Source organism: Micromys minutus, assembly GCF_963924665.1.
Source record: "Micromys minutus genome assembly, chromosome: 16".
Taxonomy (NCBI): Eukaryota; Metazoa; Chordata; class Mammalia; order Rodentia; family Muridae; genus Micromys; species Micromys minutus.
In genome coordinates, this window is record NC_137985.1 from 32,274,388 (window position 1) to 32,292,673 (window position 18,286).

The 18,286-nt window shown below is 36.3% G+C and overlaps 2 protein-coding genes across 2 annotated transcripts; both read left to right on the forward strand.

Annotated features, from left to right (window-relative positions):
* Window positions 1-1,203: 1,203 nt before the first annotated feature.
* Window positions 1,204-2,148, forward strand: LOC308431093 (olfactory receptor 8B8-like; the record flags this gene model as incomplete). Its single annotated transcript, XM_080930444.1, has 1 exon — window positions 1,204-2,148. One exon carries the CDS (start codon window positions 1,204-1,206, stop codon window positions 2,146-2,148), a length of 945 nt encoding a protein of 314 aa, XP_080786570.1.
* Window positions 2,149-12,498: 10,350 nt separating this feature from the next.
* On the forward strand, window positions 12,499-13,428 carry LOC308431127 (olfactory receptor 8B3-like; the record flags this gene model as incomplete). Its single annotated transcript, XM_080930489.1, has 1 exon — window positions 12,499-13,428. The coding sequence occupies one exon, from the start codon at window positions 12,499-12,501 to the stop codon at window positions 13,426-13,428; it is 930 nt and encodes a 309-aa protein (XP_080786615.1).
* Between the last annotated feature and the right edge of the window lie 4,858 nt (window positions 13,429-18,286).

An 18,286-nucleotide genomic window follows, 5' to 3' on the forward strand; every position in this document is an offset into this window, starting at 1 on the left:
GAGAATGTGGTCATAAATTTCCATCTCTGGTCAAGAAACTGTTAACAATTGATGACTATTGGAAAAAACAGATGATTTCAAATAATTTGAATGGCTCCTGAGAGGGCAGTTAAATCCCCATGGTTATCACTACAAAGTGACAGTGCTGAGTGAACTCGGAGGGCTAAAATAAATGAGAAAAAAAAAAAAAAGAGAAGATGAAGGGATAGTGGAAGGAGGATGGGGAGAGATTGTAGGAGAAGGAATCAGGTAAAATGGTCAAAACACATTGTATATGTTGATAAGATTTAAACAATAAAAATAAAACAAAGTCGTATAACTCCAATATGGCAATGTCATCAGTATTGAACTAGTCTGTAAGATTCATAGCAACAAAGTCTGATCTCTGGGGGAAAAGAACTGGCAAACAGAAGCTTTTCAGCTTTTAATCAGGTCCCTAAGATTACAAACTTAGAGAATTCTCTCGGGTCCCAATCAGCAGGCTCTTGAGATATCAGTAGATAGTATTTACTAACATCAGGACTAGAGAAGACATTCTTGGAGAAGCCACAAGAAATGATAATCTAGAATCATGGCTTTTCTTAACCTGGAGGAATGACTGGTCTGACTTCACAGTCCAATTTTAGCTTTCCTCATCACCAGGAAGACAAATGTAGTAACACCATTGAAATGTTTTTTTTTTTTTTTTTTTTTTTTTTCTCTCCTTTTTTTCCCCCTTTGAGCTGTATACCTTTACGGTTCTCCAATGACATGAGTACTTGCCAGTGTAAGAGTAGAGAAGAAAGAGTAGTAAATTCACCTTTGAGGTCCCCGTGTACAAAGGTGAGTACTGAAGGCACACTTGATTGTTTGTCTTTTCTCTTAAAGTACATCTGAGTAAGCCTTTGAGTCTCTGATGTGCCTTGTCACTTCTTTTCCGATTATCACTTGGGAGGTAATTGGCAATGTAGAAGCAGAGCAGAGATTCTACAGAAGCAAGAATGATCATTGGTGCCCCGAATAACATTCCCAAAGAAATGGCCTGACATATATTCATGTTTCATTATATACAATATGCCTCATAGATATTGAAAACTGGTACCGAGAAAGATGGGATTACTTTTATCCATCCATGCTGTTTCCTAGTTTTATTTTAAGGAAATTGGTGGAAGAAGGCTAGGATCTTATTCTAATGTTACCATTTTTTACTGTTCTCACTTAGACATGACCTTGGGAAGAATGACCTTCCGCAATGACTCTTCTGTGAAGGAGTTCATCCTGCTGGGCTTGACACAGCAGCCAGAGCTTCAGCTGCCTCTCTTCTTCCTCTTTTTGGGAATCTATGTGGTCTCCATGGTGGGGAACCTAGGCTTGATTGTTCTGATTGTTTTGAATCCTCACCTGCACACACCCATGTACTACTTTCTCTTTAATCTTTCCTTCATTGATTTCTGCTACTCCTCTGTCATAACCCCAAAAATGCTGGTGAGTTTTGTGAAGCAGAACATCATCTCTCATGCTGAGTGCATGACTCAGCTCTTTTTCTTCTGCTTCTTTGTTATTGATGAATGCTACATTTTGACAGCGATGGCCTATGACAGATATGCTGCCATCTGTAAGCCCCTGCTTTACCAGGTCACCATGTCACATCAGGTCTGTCATTTGATGATGCTGGGAGTGTATGTAATGGGGTTTGTGGGTGCCATAGCCCATACTTGTAGCATGCTAACCCTGACCTTCTGTGATGGCAATATCATCAATCACTACATGTGTGATATACCTCCCCTCCAGAAACTTTCATGCACAAGCACCTCTGTCAATGAACTGGTAGTTTTCATTGTTGTGGGTGTCAATGTAATAATACCCAGTCTGACTGTTTTTATTTCTTACACTTTGATTATTTCTAGCATCTTCAGCATCCGTTCTGCAGAAGGTAGGTCAAAAGCCTTTAGTACCTGTGGCTCCCATATCATAGCTGTTTCTCTTTTCTATGGAGCTTCAGCATTCATGTATCTTAAACCTCCTGGTGCATCTGTGGATGATGATAAAATATCTACCATCTTTTATACCATTGTGGGCCCAATGCTGAATCCTTTTATTTACAGTTTAAGAAATAAAGATGTTCATATTGCACTGAGAAAAACCTTAAAGAGAAGCATGTTTACCTAAGAAGAATCTGTATTCGCTATGAGAGGAAAACCTTATGGTATTTCAAATTTACAATTACAGTGAGAACTGAAGGAATAACTCAGTAGCAGAGCATTTGTTTACGCACATAAGGCCCTGGATTTGCGCCACAGTTTTGAAGAGCTTCAATGGCAAAAAGAAGTAACACAACTCCAAATCCAAATAAATATAATAAGAATATTATGGAATCAAAATTACTTAATATTGTGTAAAATTCAGTCAATTATGGAGAAAATTTCACCAGTGCACCAGAAGTGACTTTAGTAAGCCCATTGATTGACAAAAGTACACTTAGAATCATTTATCTGGTATATAATTCCTGCTCTATTTGGGGTAAATTATAAGTTTGCCAATGTCACCATAAGAAAAGTCACACAAAAGATGTTGGTTTATTGTGATATGTAATTAGCAATTCAAGGTTTATGTAAATAATTATACATGTCCTAGTTCTTTCTGCAAAGGAAAAAGTACAAGTGACATACAACATTCATGGGAAATATTGACAAACATCATTAGAGTTTTATGATAATTTATTAAAAATATTTATGTTTCCATGTTTAATTTTGTTTCATTGTTCAAGCATATTAATAATTACTCAATATATTGAGCATATTAATGTTCAACTTACTCACTAAGTTCTATGAGAAAGGTCTATGTTTAATATTTGAACTCTAAATCCCTGTCATTTTGTACATATGCAATTAATTTCTTTCATCCTTATTCTGGTGACAACATTTAGATGATTTTCAACCTTAATTTTGATGAGATTTGTTTGTCCCTATTGCTACTCAAATGCATTGGAATGTCTGTAATTTTCACAGTAAAATCATAAGTATTGATATCTTGCTCTGTCGGAGTGTCAGGACTGAGAATTGAAACATAGCTTCTGAGTGCCAACAATTACTAATGACCATCTTGACATCATTTTATTGTATTAGTTTAGTCAAATCTATGTCAATAAAAATGATGTCAGCTACAAAGTAAAACAAGAAATATTCAGAAGTAAAAACAGGGAAGGATGATCGACTAACTTTCCTTTAAATGGACAGAGAGTAGGTTATTCTGTAATTTTCCAAAATCTTATCTGTTTTCAGTGTGGAAAATTTAACAAACATATTTTTAAAGCAGTACAATACAGTGCCAGTACAGTAACTGATAGTCCTAGAAATCACAAGAATTTAAATAGAAAATACTCAATTATAATCAGAAACGGTAATTATATTTTTAAATGTACCTTTTCTATACATAACTGTTTTGTGTGTGTGTGTGTGTGTGTGTGTGTGTGTGTGTGTCTGTGTGTGTGTGTGTGTGTGTGTGTGTGTGTGTGTGTGTGAGTGTGGTGTTTATTTATATTCAGGATTTCTTTAATGTTAAGATTCTTTTATTGAGCTAAATCATAAGCACAATGGTCGTATCTTAGATCAGAGTACATCTAGAAATCTTATATGCCAGTGTCCCAGCGATACTGATTTCAGTAATCTTGGAAACAAAAAATCTAATTTATTCAGTCAATAACCCTCTGGGAATATTTATAAATTTTATGTTGAAAGGTACATTTATTTCTCCAAAAAATGAAGAATGAAGGGAAAACTTTCCTATTAACTTTTTCTTTTCCCTATAGTCTAAGATAGGCTTGGTAAAGAGTAGTTGATGATTCTGCTGTGAAAAACCATTTACGTTATTCTGTATACAGGGAACCTATATTAGGATTTTTTTTTATGGACCTGAGGGGAGGCATGTGAATACCAGGACCTTCTATGTTTCATTGCAAGGAATTTGACTAAGCAAGTTTACTAGATATTGTTAATGTTATCTTGTTTTCTCAAATAAATTACATTACCACCATTCATTATCACTTGATAATTTCCCACTTATGATTTTATTTTCATTATGTCATGAAGATTCTACATACAATGATGGAGTTTATTAAAAAGCAAATATAAACTGAGGACCTTTTTTTTACCTTAGATATCAAGGTATCTAGATGTGGGTCAAATATGAAAATAAAGTTTATTTTTATTCCAAATGTATTAGAGGATTGATCTTTGTAGCTCTATGAAGAATTGAGTTGGAATTTTGATGGGGATTGTATTGAATCTGTAGATTGCTTTTGGTAAGATTGCCATTTTTACTATATTACTCTTGCCAATCCATGAGCATGGGAGATATTTCCACCTTTTTAGGATTTCTTTCTTCAGAGATGTGAAGTTCTTGTCATGCAGATCTTTCACCTGTTTTGTTAGATATACACCAAGATATTTTATATTTTTGTGACTCTTGTGAATGGTATTGTTTCCCTAATTTCTTTCTCAGTCCCCATTTTTTTCGAATAGAATAAGGCTACTGACTTGGTTGAGTTAATTTGATATTCAGCAACTTTGTGAAGTTGTTTATCAGCTGTAGGAGCTCCCTGCTAGAATTTTTGGGGTCACTCATGTACACTACCATATCATCTGCATATTGTGATATCTTGATTTTCTCCCTCCCAATTTTTGCATCAATATTCATAAGGAAAATTTGTCTCTAGGTCTCTTTCTTCTTTTGTGGATTAGCTATCAGTGTAACTGGGGCTTCACAGAAAGAATTGGGTAGTGCTCCTTCTGGTTTTTTTTTTTTTTTTTTTTTTTTTTTTTTTTTTTTTTTTTTTTTTTGGAATAGTTTGAGAAGTATTGAAATTAGATTTCCTTTGACAATCTGATAGAATTCTGCACTAAAAACATCTGGCCCTGACCTATTTTGGGTTGGGAGACTTCTAATGATTGCTTCTATTTACTTGGGTGTTATGGGTCTGCTTAGATGATTTATTTGATTCTGATTTAACTTTGGTACCTGGTATCTGTTTAGAAAATTATCCATTTCACCTAGGCAATTCTCAAATTTATTTGAAATAACAACAAACCTAGGATAGTAAAATCTATTCTTAAAAATTAAAAAAATTCGGGGCAAATCGGCATCCTTGATCACAAATTATACTATAGAGACTTATTGATAAAAACTGCATGATCTTGGCCCAGAGACAGGCAAGTAGATCAATGGAACAGAATTGAAGACCCCAAAATAAACCCATGCACTTGATCTTTGACAAAGAAGTTAAAATCATCCACTGGGAAAAAGATGGCATTAACAACAAACGGTGCTGTTTCAACTATTGGTCTGCATGTAGAAGAATGCAAATCAATCCATTTTTGTCTTCTCATACAAAGCTTTAGTTCAAGTGGATCAAGAACACAAAACCAGGTATGCTGAATCTAATAGAAGAGAAAGTGGGGAAGAGCATTGAATATTTGGAAACAGGAGAAAAGTTTCTAAACAGAACACCAGTGGCTTATGCTCTAAAATCAAGAATAGATAAATAAGACCTCATAAAATTCAAAAAGTTTCTGCAAGGCAAAGGACACTGTCAATAGGACAAAACAGCAACACAAAGATTGGGAAAAGACCTTTAGCAACCCATTATCTGATAGAGGGCCAATATCACAATATACAAAAAACTGAAGAAGTTAGACTCCAGAGGACCAAACCCCTGTTAAAAATGGAGTATAGAGCTAAACAGAAATTTCACAATGAGGGAATCTTGCATGGCTGAGAAGCACTTAAGGAAAAGTTCAACAACCTTAGTCATCAGGGAAATGCAAATCAAAATGACCCTGAGATTTCATTTCACGCCAGTCACATGGCTAACATCAAAAACTCAGTTGGCAGCAGATGCTGGTGAGGGTGTGTAGAAAGAACATTGCCCTATGTTTGGCCAGATTGCAAGCTGGTACAACCACTCTCAAAATCAGTCAGGTGGTTCCTCAGAAAATTGAACATAGTCCTGGGCATATACCCAAAAGATGCTTTAACATAAAACAAAGACATGCTTTACTATGGTCATTGCAGCCTTATTTATAATAGCCAGAATCTGGATACATCCCAGATGTCCCTCAATAAAAGAGTAGATACAGAAAATGTAGTACATTTACACAATGGAGTACAACTCAACTATTAAAAACAATGACTTCATGAAATTTTAGACAAACTGATGAAACTAGAAAATATCAACTTGAGTGAGGTAACACAGTCACAAAAGAACACATATGCTTTGTACTCACTGAAAAGAAGATATTAGGAAAAAAGTTTGTAATACCCATGATACAATGTATAGGTTATGTGGCAGTCAAGAAAAAGGGAGACCAACATGTGGATACTTCAGTTTTACTTAGAAAGGATGTCAAAATAATTATGAGAGGTCAAGGGTTGGAGGGACTTGGGAAGTAGAGAGGAGGGCAAGAGGAAAAGAGAGTTCAGGATCATGTGTGGGAGAAGATCGGCAAGATGTAGAGAGTCAGAAATTTGAACAAAAGTATGTAGCAATAGGAGATGGGAAACTGGGGTTAGCCACCAAAATGTTACAGATACCAGAAAAGCAAGAGGCTCCCAGGACCTAACAGGGGTGAGATTAGCTGAAATACTAAACCAATCCAGAGATTAGACATGGCCCCTCCTTGAGGGATGGGAAAATCCACTCTTCACAAAGTGTTAACCCACTATTGCTCCTGTCTAAAGGAAATGCAGGGACAAAAACAGGAGTAGAAAATGAAGAAAAAGCCATCAAGAGACTGCTGCACCTTGGCATCTATCCCATATGCAGCTACCAAACCCAGACACTTGCTGATGCCAAGATGGGCTTGCTGACAGGAGCCAGATATTGATGTCTCCTGAGCAGCTTTGCCAAAGTTTTACTGATACAGATGTGAGTGCTTGCAGCTAACCATCAGACTGGGCATGAGGAACCCAATGGAGAAGTTAGGGGAAGAACTGAAGGATGTAACACTATTTGCAACCTCATAGGAAGAACAACAATATCATCCAACTAGACTCCAACGCTCCCAAGGACTAAACCACTAACCAAAGAATGTACACAGAGGAACACATGGCTCTAGCTGCATTTGTAGTAGAGAATTGACTTGTTTGGTATCAATGGGAGGGGAAGCCCTGGTCCTGTAAAGACTTGATAGGGCAGTGGGGAAGGAATTGGTGGGTGGGTAGGGGAGTACCCTTATGGAGGCAGGGGAAGAGGCATGGAATAGGGGGTTTTCAGAGGGGAAGCTGGAAATGAGATAAAATTTGAAATGCAAATAAACAAAATAACTAATAAAAATATAGTTTATGAAAAGACTGATGATACTTATGATCTCAGAAGTGTACAGGCTAGTTAGGTGGTAAAAACATTAATGTTTGTGTCTGTGAATTTTTATAGAAGGAATGATACAAAAAGTCTTGGAAGAATGTAACTGTACTGAGAATAACTGTATTATGTTTTTGTGCTGGCTTCTAGGAGGGGCTCTTTCTGAGGAGGTGGCAGGTGGCTTGACTGATTACAGGTTTTTCTAGGTAGAACAAGCCTAGCAGAGTATTAGAGGCTGCAGTGTTCTTGATGAGGAAAAGGAATGGTTATCTTATTGGAGATGGTTAAGCCAAAGGATATGCATATGAGCGTGAAAAATAATTAATATGGGTGTGCTAGTCAGGGTTTCTATTCCTGCACAAACATCATGACCAAGAAGCAAGTTGGGGAGGAAAGGGTTTATTCAGCTTACACTTCCACATTGCTGTTCATCACCAGAGGACGTCAGGACTGGAACTCAAGCAGGTCAGGAAGCAGGAGCTGATGCAGAGGCCATGGAGGGATGTTACTTACTGCCTTGCTCCCTCTAGCTTGCTCAGCTTTCTTTCTTATAGAACCCAGGTCTACAAACCCAGAGGTGGCACCACCCACAATGGGCTGGACCCTTCCCCCTTGATCACTAGTTGAGAAAATGCCTTACAGCTGGATCTCATGGAGCATTTCCTCAGCTGAGGCTCCTTTCTCTGTGGTAACTCCAGCTTGTGTCAAGTTGACACAGAACCAGCCAGTACAATGGGCTTGAACTGAGGCAGTGCAGAGGAACCATGGATATAAATAAACACAATAAAAATCTTGGTGATATCAAACAACAAAATGATTTTTCTTTCTTCTCCTTTATTCTGAAGATCAGTCTATGTTCATTTATAACTAATCTAGGTTCCAAGAACAATTTGTAGTGCAATTCATAAGACCTGTCTTAAAGAAAAAAGTTTTCATGTTCAGTGGATGGGATGAAGCTTCTTGTCTTCCTGTCTAATGGTAAACATAGAAGAAACTGGGTCAGTTTTATCTGAAACAGCTATAGGTGTCACCTGGGAGTGTTTTTGATCCTGTCTCTTCATGCTCTCATTTAGTTGGGTCAAATTGAAACACCAGTGGAATGAGTCTGGGTTTGAGTCTGGATCCTACAGACTCTCACTCTTGTCCTCTCAGTGTCAGATTCTGGACAGCTAATAATAAAACAGTTGTGGTACACATTAAGTAAATTCTGTGGTGCACATAAAATAAATGACAGACACTTAAAACACTAGATACTGTCACATTGCAGGTTAATAAGCATGCACCTTTTCCCTACATAACTTCTTTTGCTCAATATTTCCTTGATACTCAATAGGTTTTCTCTATTTATATGTTCTTTTGCCTTGAGAAAGATTCCACTGTGCAGCCCAGGATGGCTACAAAATTATGATCCTCTTGACTTTGTCTCTTGAGCACAGAGAGATTATATGCAAGCACCACTACTCCATGGTTTACAACTTCTGTGCTGGATGTTTCAACATAGCTGAAATTACTAGTAATTGTGTCAGTATATGATTATAGTTATTGGTGTTAGAGCTATTGCAATTGATTTAGGGCAGAATTTGCATTAATTAGGGCCATTTAAGATCTGTACATTTTCCTGTAAGATCCACATACATGGTTAAAGTTGCAAAATAAATTCAAAATATAATATAGAATGAAAATATAGTTTGTCACATATGAAACACATATAAATCAGCATCTGGAAAAATAAAACAATATTAAATATTAGTTAAGGAAATATACATTGGGATTGGATGTTGTATATTCTCATACCAGATAAGCACTAGTACTCATAAGTTCATTTTGAATAGATTTTATTGAAGAAATAGCACAATTTTTACATAGTTATTTATTTTCTTATTTAATGCACAGCAATGATACCCTAGAAATTAAGGTACTAAGAACTCATACAAGCTTGGTCATTATGTTTGAGACTCAGACACAAACTAGTATATATATTTAAAATCTTTTTTCTGATGACAGGATAAATTGTTGACCCATTTATAAAGTAGGAGTGTATATGTACAGATGATTTGATTTTTGCAATAAAATTCTAAGTGCTATATGACTTAATATAAAGAGGATATTAAGTTGACAGCATCTTTTTGTCTCCTTATGATATGAAACACATCAAGTCTTACTAATCATGATATTACTATCTTAGTACAGTTGCATACCGCCTTCCCTTTCTTGCAGAATAGTGGTTATAATGCAGGTGTGTTCCTGCAGTAGTTTTGTTGGTGTCCCTTTCTCAAGAACAATGAACTGTCAGTCACAGCATTAGGATCTTAAGGATGCTAATTATTTAAGACTCACATAAATAAATTTTCAATGTTAAAATGGACGCCACACCAATCTGATTGGTGTCCCTATAGTTCAATTGGGACACATATTGTTCCAGAATGAACAGACACATAGGAAGAACCAGGCAGGAACAGAATAAAAACTCATGCATCTGTAAACCAGACAGAGAAGTCTTAGTAAAAATAGAACCCACAGGTGATGATGGACTTTTAGTCTCTAGGGCTGGAAGAAAATCATTTCCACTTGTTCAAGCCATTCAGTCTGTTGCAGTATTTAATGAATTTTTATGGTAGAGTTAAGCAAGAGACACAGTGGTAAAAATACAATTTTCAACCTTTGTGTGCCACTTGTTAAACACTGGACTTCTGTGCTATTAATTGCTTTCTAGACATTCATCTTTTTTACTTTCGTATTTGAAACAAGGTCTTAATGAGTTATACATGCTGACTGTAATTCCTTTCCAGAGTCTGGGTAGATCTTGAACTCAGTATCCACAGATGTTCGTATTATAGGCATGTATCACCAGGTCCTGCTAATTTAGGTTCTTACACACCTATAGAGAACAAAAAGCAAACAAATGTACAAATGAATAAAGACTGCCAGTTGTGGTAACATATATAGTAATCCTGCACATAGGTATTTCAGGCACGAAAATGACAAGTTCAAGAACTTCCTGAACCACACAGTGAGTTCCAAATCAGCATGAGCTGTATAAGGAGCCTGTGTTTTCAAATCCATCCACCCATCCATCCATCCATCCATCCATCCATCCATCCATCTATCCATCCATCCATCCACCCACCCACCTACCCATCCATTCATCCATCCATCCACCCACCTGCCCATCCATCCATCCATTCATCCATCCATCCATCCATCCACCCACCCACCCATCCACCCACCCACCCACCCACCCATCCATCCATCCATCCATCCATCCATCCATTCATCCACTCATCTATCCATCCATCCATTCATCCATCTCACCCATAAACCAAACAAACAATTAAATCAGAAATAAACATAGCATTCTTTCTTCAAGGATGAACCACTTGGGAAGCTATACTCAGTAAATGGCCCTACACTATATACATATTGGCAGTGCTGAGTGGATTTAGTGGGCAAATAATGTAAGGGAAAAGATTAAGTTGTGAAAGAATAGCAGCATGACAGTGGAGAAAGAATTGTAAAGGTCAGAATTGGGTGAATTTCATCAAAACATACTGTATTATATGTGTAAAAATGTCAAACAGTCACAAGAAAGCAAAGCAATATTATAAACCTGGAATAAAACAATTTTTTTTTTACTTTGTATGTACTATAGCTATAAAGTTTGATCTCTGGGGTAAATAACTGGGAAATGTAACATTTTTTTTTATTTTTTATTCAGGCCCTTAAGATTACAAACTCCTAAAACCCCCTTGGGTCATTACCAGGTAGCTCTTGTGACATCAGTAGGTGCTATTTACCAATCTCTGTGATAAAGAAGACATTGTAGAAAAACCCACCACCAGAAATCATGATTTGGTACTTGACTTTCAAGAACCTAGAGGAAAGAGGGCTCTGAATTCTTAGTCCAAAATTAACGTCCCTCACCACCAAAGAGCCAAACCTAATAACAGAAAATACTTTTCTTTGGAGCTATACAGCTTTGCAGCTTGTCCCTATCATTTGTATGTGCTTTTTTTTCTGAGAGGACTGATGCTTCAGTAATGTCACTTGTGAGGTCCCAATTTACAAAGGTCAGTACTGAATCGAATGTATGACTTTCTTTTCTCCAACTACCTCTGAGCTATCCACTGAACCTTTGATGTACCCCTTTTCTTCTGTTTTGAGATTACCAGAGTCTGAAGTAGGAAGTGGATTGTCAAGGTAGAAGTAAAACAAAGATCCTATAAAGATAATAATGGTTATGTGTTACCTGAATATTATTCTCAAAGGCATGGCTTCCATAAATTTATAGGTATTTATGCATCTTAATTACTATAAAATGTAGTGGGGATGGCCCAGAGGAGTTATGATCTTATTCTGGCTTAGTCTTACTTTAGTGTGGTAGACTGCTTATGTAACAGAGGATGGGCTTCTCTGCCACAAGTGGAGGGAAGGCCCTTGGTCCTGGGAAGGCTCAGTGCCCCAGTGTAGGGGAATGCCAGAGTGGTGAGGCTGGAGTGTGTGGGTGGGTGAGGAAGCACTCTCACAGAAGCACAGGAAGGGGGATGGGATAGGGGGCTTCTGGAGGGGAAAGCAGGAAAGGGGATAACGTTTGAAATGTAAATAGATAAAATATCCAATAAAAATGAGTGGAATTTTATTTTATTTTGTTTATTTTCTTTTAAATTGAACAACTTTATTTTAAAAAACAAAGATAAATGTACAGATTTTAAGCATTTATGCATAAAAGTATGCGAATACATTTTTGTCAGTACTTGATTTTTTTTTAAACGTTTGATAGTATGCATTAAAATCTTACTAGTTACAATGAGCATAAAGTACAGGTAAAACAAGATGTAACCTGGATGTAGTCTAAGTTTTCTTGGTGTGTAAAGATTAAGCATAATGGTTTTTTATTTTCTTTTTCTTTTTTTTTTTTTTTTTGGTTTTTGTTTGTTCTTGAACTTCATATAGTCTGTGAGTTGGTTCTGGGGTGTTTAGGGCTTTCTGGGGTTAGTATCAAATTATCAGTGACTACATATTATGTCTGTTCTTTTGTGATTGGGCTATCTCACTCAGGATGATAGTCTCTAGATGCATTCATTTTTTAAAAAGAATTTCATAAAGTCATTTTATTTTAATGCTGTCTTTTTTTTACTGTTCTTACAGATATGACCTAGGGAAAAATGGCTGTAGGAAATGTCTCTTCAGTGAGTGAATTTATCCTGCTGGGCTTAACACAACAGCCAGAGCTCCAGCTGCCTCTTTTCTTCCTCTTCTTGGGAATCTATGTGATCTCCATGGTAGGGAACTTGGGTTTGATTGTTCTGATTGTTTTGAATCCTCACCTGCACACCCCCATGTACTACTTCCTCTTCAACCTTTCCTTCACAGATTTCTGCTACTCCTCTGTCATAACCCCCAAAATGCTGGTGGGATTTGTAAAGCCAAATATCATCTCCCATGCTGAGTGCATGACTCAACTGTTTTTCTTCTGCTTCTTTGTTATTGATGAGTGCTACATTTTGACAGCGATGGCCTATGACAGATATGCTGCCATCTGTAAGCCCCTGCTTTACCAGGTCACCATGTCACATTGTGTCTGCCTCTTAATGACAGTGGGGATGTATGCGATGGGGCTTTTGGGTGCCATAGCCCACATAGTTTGCATGCTGAGACTCACCTTCTGTGATGGCAACATCATCAATCACTACATGTGTGACATACCCCCTCTCCTGAAACTCTCCTGCACAAGCACCTCCATCAATGAGCTGATGGTTTTTATTATTGTGGGTGTCAATGTGATAGTTCCCACCCTGACTATCTTTATTTCTTATACCTTGATCCTTTCCAACATCCTCAGCATGCATTCTGCAGCAGGCAGGTCAAAAGCCTTCAGTACCTGTGGCTCTCATGTAATAGCAGTTTCTCTGTTTTTTGGAGCTGCAGCCTTCATGTATCTTAAACCTCCTAGTGCATCTGTGGATGAAGATAAATTGTCAACTATTTTTTATACCATTGTGGGCCCAATGTTGAATCCTTTCATCTATAGTATAAGAAATAAGGATGTTCACATTGCACTGAGAAAAACTTTGAAGAAAAGCATGCTTACCTAAGTAGAACCTGTATTTGTTACTGATGTAATTCTTTAGATATGTAAAATTTACAATTATGGAGCTGATTGGAGAATTAGTTTATTGTCAAAATATTTGTTGACATTTCTTAGGCCCTGGATTTGACCCACAGTTTTTATTTCCATTTAAATAATATAAATTTGATTGAGAATTCCTGTAATCATGGTCATCTTCACAGATTCTGGAGATGAACAACACTCTAGGAAATCACTGAGAAATCACATCTATCTTTGGTCAGCAGTGGAAGGAGGAAAACCATCTGAAATGATGGGCTTTCAATTTTCCTTGTTCCAAGAGGACAGATACAGATTAGCCTTTGTAAGATACTTGCTTCAGGGTATAATGCGCTCAATTCCCAATTTGTCTCCTCAGATCTAGAGAACAAATCCATTCATATCTCTTGTGATGGAAATCTGAATGTGCACATTAATTTCTTACCCTTAATGGGGTTTTCACTTTCCCAGGTAAAGTTTTCAGTTGCTTACATTCCTGAGGACTGCATTAGACTCACAGTTTTTGTTTTTTAAAGATGACAGAAACTAAAAATAAGTATTTTTAAAGCACTGAGGTGAGAATAATGTAGATTCAAAATTATTAAATATTATTTTAAAAAATTATTGAAAATTAAATTAATTATCATAGAAATTACAGATGTAAAGACAGTGAAGCATGATTAATTTATCATCTTTTTAGGGTAGAGAGAACAATTTATCTGTAATTTTCTAGAAGCATAGGTATCTTATTCAGTATCGAAAACCTAAAACCACATTTGAGTTACCATGTGCCAGTACAGTTTCTGACAGCCTTTGAATTCATGAGGATTTATTTATAAAATGCTGGCCAACATTATACTCAGTAATTGAAAAAATAAGAGACAATATGTACATTTAACAAAATTAAATGAAAGTACTTATTTGACTATTTTATCTTGTTGTAGGGTGTTGAGGGGTTTGTATTCTGACTCTTTTCCATGGTTTGCAAGTTTCCCACCACAGGGCTACATCTGAATCATCACTTCAAATAGGTAAATTTACAAAGTTCATGTAGCTGTTATACTACATGTTGGTTTCAGTCATTTTAGAGACAGTGCCTCACAAGATCAGTTAGTAAACTTCTGGGATGATTTATAGAAGGTTTTATTTTGAAAGTTTTAGTTTCTAAAAAAAAAAAAAAAAAAAAAAAAAAAAGACTGAAGGAGGGGAAATGTCCTTTTCATGTTGGTGTTTTCTCATAGTCATAAAGTAGTTTGATAGATAGGAGGTGATGAATCTACTGAGGATCCAGTGCTGTGAAAAAGTAATTTACATCATTCAAGATATGGGAACCTATAATAAGTTTTCCCCTCGTACACTTGAGGGCAGGTATATGAATATATGTACCTGCTATGTCTTCATTGGAGATAATATAACTATGCATGTTTACTATGTGATGACCAACAGTATGTTTTAAATTAACTTACTGTGATTAAGAGATCTGTGGAACTAATTTGCCTCTATCCTGAAAGACCCAAGGACAGATGGAAAGTTAAAGAACATTTAGGAACATTTTTTTTTTCACTTTTAAGGAAAGTATTGTTCATCACAATAATGGTCAAAATGTGAACCATTGCTTCTGGTTCTGTAAACAAAACTTGCTTGCTCTAGACAACCAGGAAACCTGCCATTTGCTAAAAGCAGTGATTGCACATAGACTTGGTTGCACTTAGGAAAAGAACATGTGTGTACATCAACAGAATGTAATCTCCTGATTGCAGCATGCATGTCTGCACATAAATAGAATGCAACCTTATGTCTCATTGCTATTATAAACCTGTCTTGTGTGGCTTAGTGCTATACCATAGAAATCTGGAATCCCATGTATAACCCTAACTAATCAGTATATGAATAAGGCCATTTGTTAAAACATATTCTTCTTTGTCAGACTGGTGAACACCCAGGACAGTATATTTTGAGGTCTCAATGAGATCAAGGTCTTTGCTGGAGCTGCCAATTTTTCTGACCTCTGTTGAGTCCCTTCAGACTCCCACCTTGTGGCCTGAGATATAAATCCGTGAGCTCAGTGCTTGGGGAAACTACTGGAAGGTTCTCCGTGCCTAGAATTTGGCAAAAAGCTAGAGGTGTAACAATTCTGCCTGAAGCACGAATTTGGTTTAATTGAGGAAAATCTAGACGCAGAGTTAATTTTTAAGTCAGAGGTTCAGCTTGGACAAAGCTCACCCCCATTGTCTCATTCCTTCAGAGCTCCTGGCACGGGATCTGAGAAATTGGGAGGCTAATACTTTAGAGACCCACAGAAAACCCGAGATGAAACTTGGCATCTATAAACACTAATAAAGGTGGTCACTTAATGCTTGTTTTTGTATGGTGTTCTCTGACTGTGTGAACTTTCTGTCTTTTAAAACTTATGTTTTATAGACATGTATTTTCTAGCATGTCCATAATTTTGAGTAGATGAATAAATTGCTTATTATGTTGTTTATTGTTCTTGTGAAAATTAAAACAATGTGTCAAAGTCTTCCAATGATAAAACATGGAATAACTGTGTTCTGTCTGTCTGTTGAATTTGTTTTAGTTGCCTCATATATGTGTTTCTATGTTCTCCCCCCTTTTTATTGAATATATTTTATTTATATTTCAAATGTTATCCCCTTTCCCTGTTTCCCCTCCATAAACTCCCTATTCCTTTTTCCTTCTCCCTGCTTCTATGAGGACATTCCCCACCCACCCACCCACCCACTCCCTCTCTCCTACCTCCCCACACTGACATTCTTCTATAGTGGGCTATCAAGCTTTGGCAGGACCAAGGGTTTTCCTCCCACTGATGCCCAACAAAACCATTCTCTGCTACATGTTCATCTTGAGCCATGGGTACATCCATGTTTATTTTTGGGATAGTGGTATAGTTCCTGGGTGATCTGTCTGGTTGGTATTGTTGTTCATATGGGGTTGCAAACCCCTTCAGCTCCTTCAGTTGTTTCTCTAACTCTTCCATTGTGGACCCCTTTCTCAGTTCAATGGTTGGCTGTGAGCATCTACCTCTTTATTTGTCAAGATCTGGCAAAACTTCTCAGGAGACAGCTATATCAGACTCCTGTCAACATGCATTTCTTGGCATTAGCAATGTTGTCTAGTTTTGATGGCTGTATATAAGCTGGATCTCTAGTTGGGGGTAGTCTCTGAATGACCTTTGCTTCAGTCTCTGCTTCAAATTTTGTCTCCATATTTTCTCCTGTGATTATTTTCTTTTACCTCGCCCAACCATTCCCAAGAATGATTCTTTAAAATTTCTTCCAAAATTTAGTCCTGTGTCAGGTGGGTCACTTGACTTTGTGACAAGGAGAGAAAAACAAAACAGCACAGGAGAAGACCCTCTGTGCTACATGGTAGACAATTCCCAGTGGGGATTATTACTACTCCTCACGGTTTTGGTTTGATTTAACTCTCCAACATATATACTTAAATATTAACTTTATCTCAAGGTTTATAAGGCTACAGTGTAAACTTTCTGTGCTTCAAGATTTATAAGTTCATTGATTATGGTAAAAAAATTAGAATCTGTAACAAAACTTCACTTACTAAAGTTTCTTTAAACTTATAAAAGGGTTGTTAATTGAAAATGTATACATAGGTAACCCTCATTACTACTACTCATATACATAATATATATTATAAATACATATATATCACTTTGATTCAACTCTTTAATATTTATAAATAATAGCTATGTAATTTTACTGTCATTTTGATTAAGATGACTATGTGCTATAAACCAATTAAGGAACAAATAACAAGTCTGTAAGATATTTTGTATTAAGATTTTTCATTGTATGGTAAATATGTCTTAGAAATGATAAAAAATAAAAAATAAAAATAACAGATGAGGCCAAAATAAAAAAAAAAATCAGTGTTCTTTAAGACATAAAATGAATTCTTAATTTATAAGCTGCACCTATAAGCAATTATATGCAAGGACTAAAAATAAAAATGAAAAGCTTTACAGGTTAGACAATGTAGACAATTTTATATTTTTATATTTGCAATGTTCTTGGTGGATGATGTCTTTGATATGTTCTTAGATTTGGTTTACAAGTATTTTATTGAGTATTTTGTATTAATTTTCATAAGGGTAACTGGTATGAAATTCTATTTCTTTGTTGAGTCTTTGTGTGTTTTAGATATCAGAGTGATTGTGGCCTCATAGAATAATTTTGGCAGAGTTCCTTCTGTCTCTATTTTGTGGAATAGTTTGATGAGTATTAGCATAGCTCTTCTGTGAAAATCTGGTAGCATTCTACTCTTAAACCATCTGGCCCTGGCTGCCTCCTATTTTTTTTGGTTGGAAGACTTTTAATGATTGCTTCTATTTGCAAATACAATAGTCTTATAATCCTTTGGGATTATAAAACTATTCCAATAAATTACCTGATCTTGATTTAGATTTGGTAAATAGTATCTGCCCTGGAAAGCAACCATTTTTTTTTTTTTTTTTTTAGATTTTCTAACTTTGAAGAGTACAGGCTTTTGAAATAAGACCTAATGACTCTTGGATTTCCTCAGTGTCTATTGTTATGTCTTCCTTTTTGTTGCTGATTTTGTTAATTTGTGTACAGTCTTTCTACCTTTTATCTAATTGGGCCAAGAGTTTATCTTGTTGCTTTTCTCAAAGAACCACCTTTTTGTTTTATTGATTCATTGTCTTAATCATTTTAAGCTCTTAGTCTGATTATTTCTTGCCATATACTCCTCCTGAGTTTGTTTGGTTCTCCTTTTTTTCCCCTAGAACTCTCAGATGTACTTTTAATTCATTAGGTTGAGAGCTTTCCATTTTTTTTTTTTTTTTT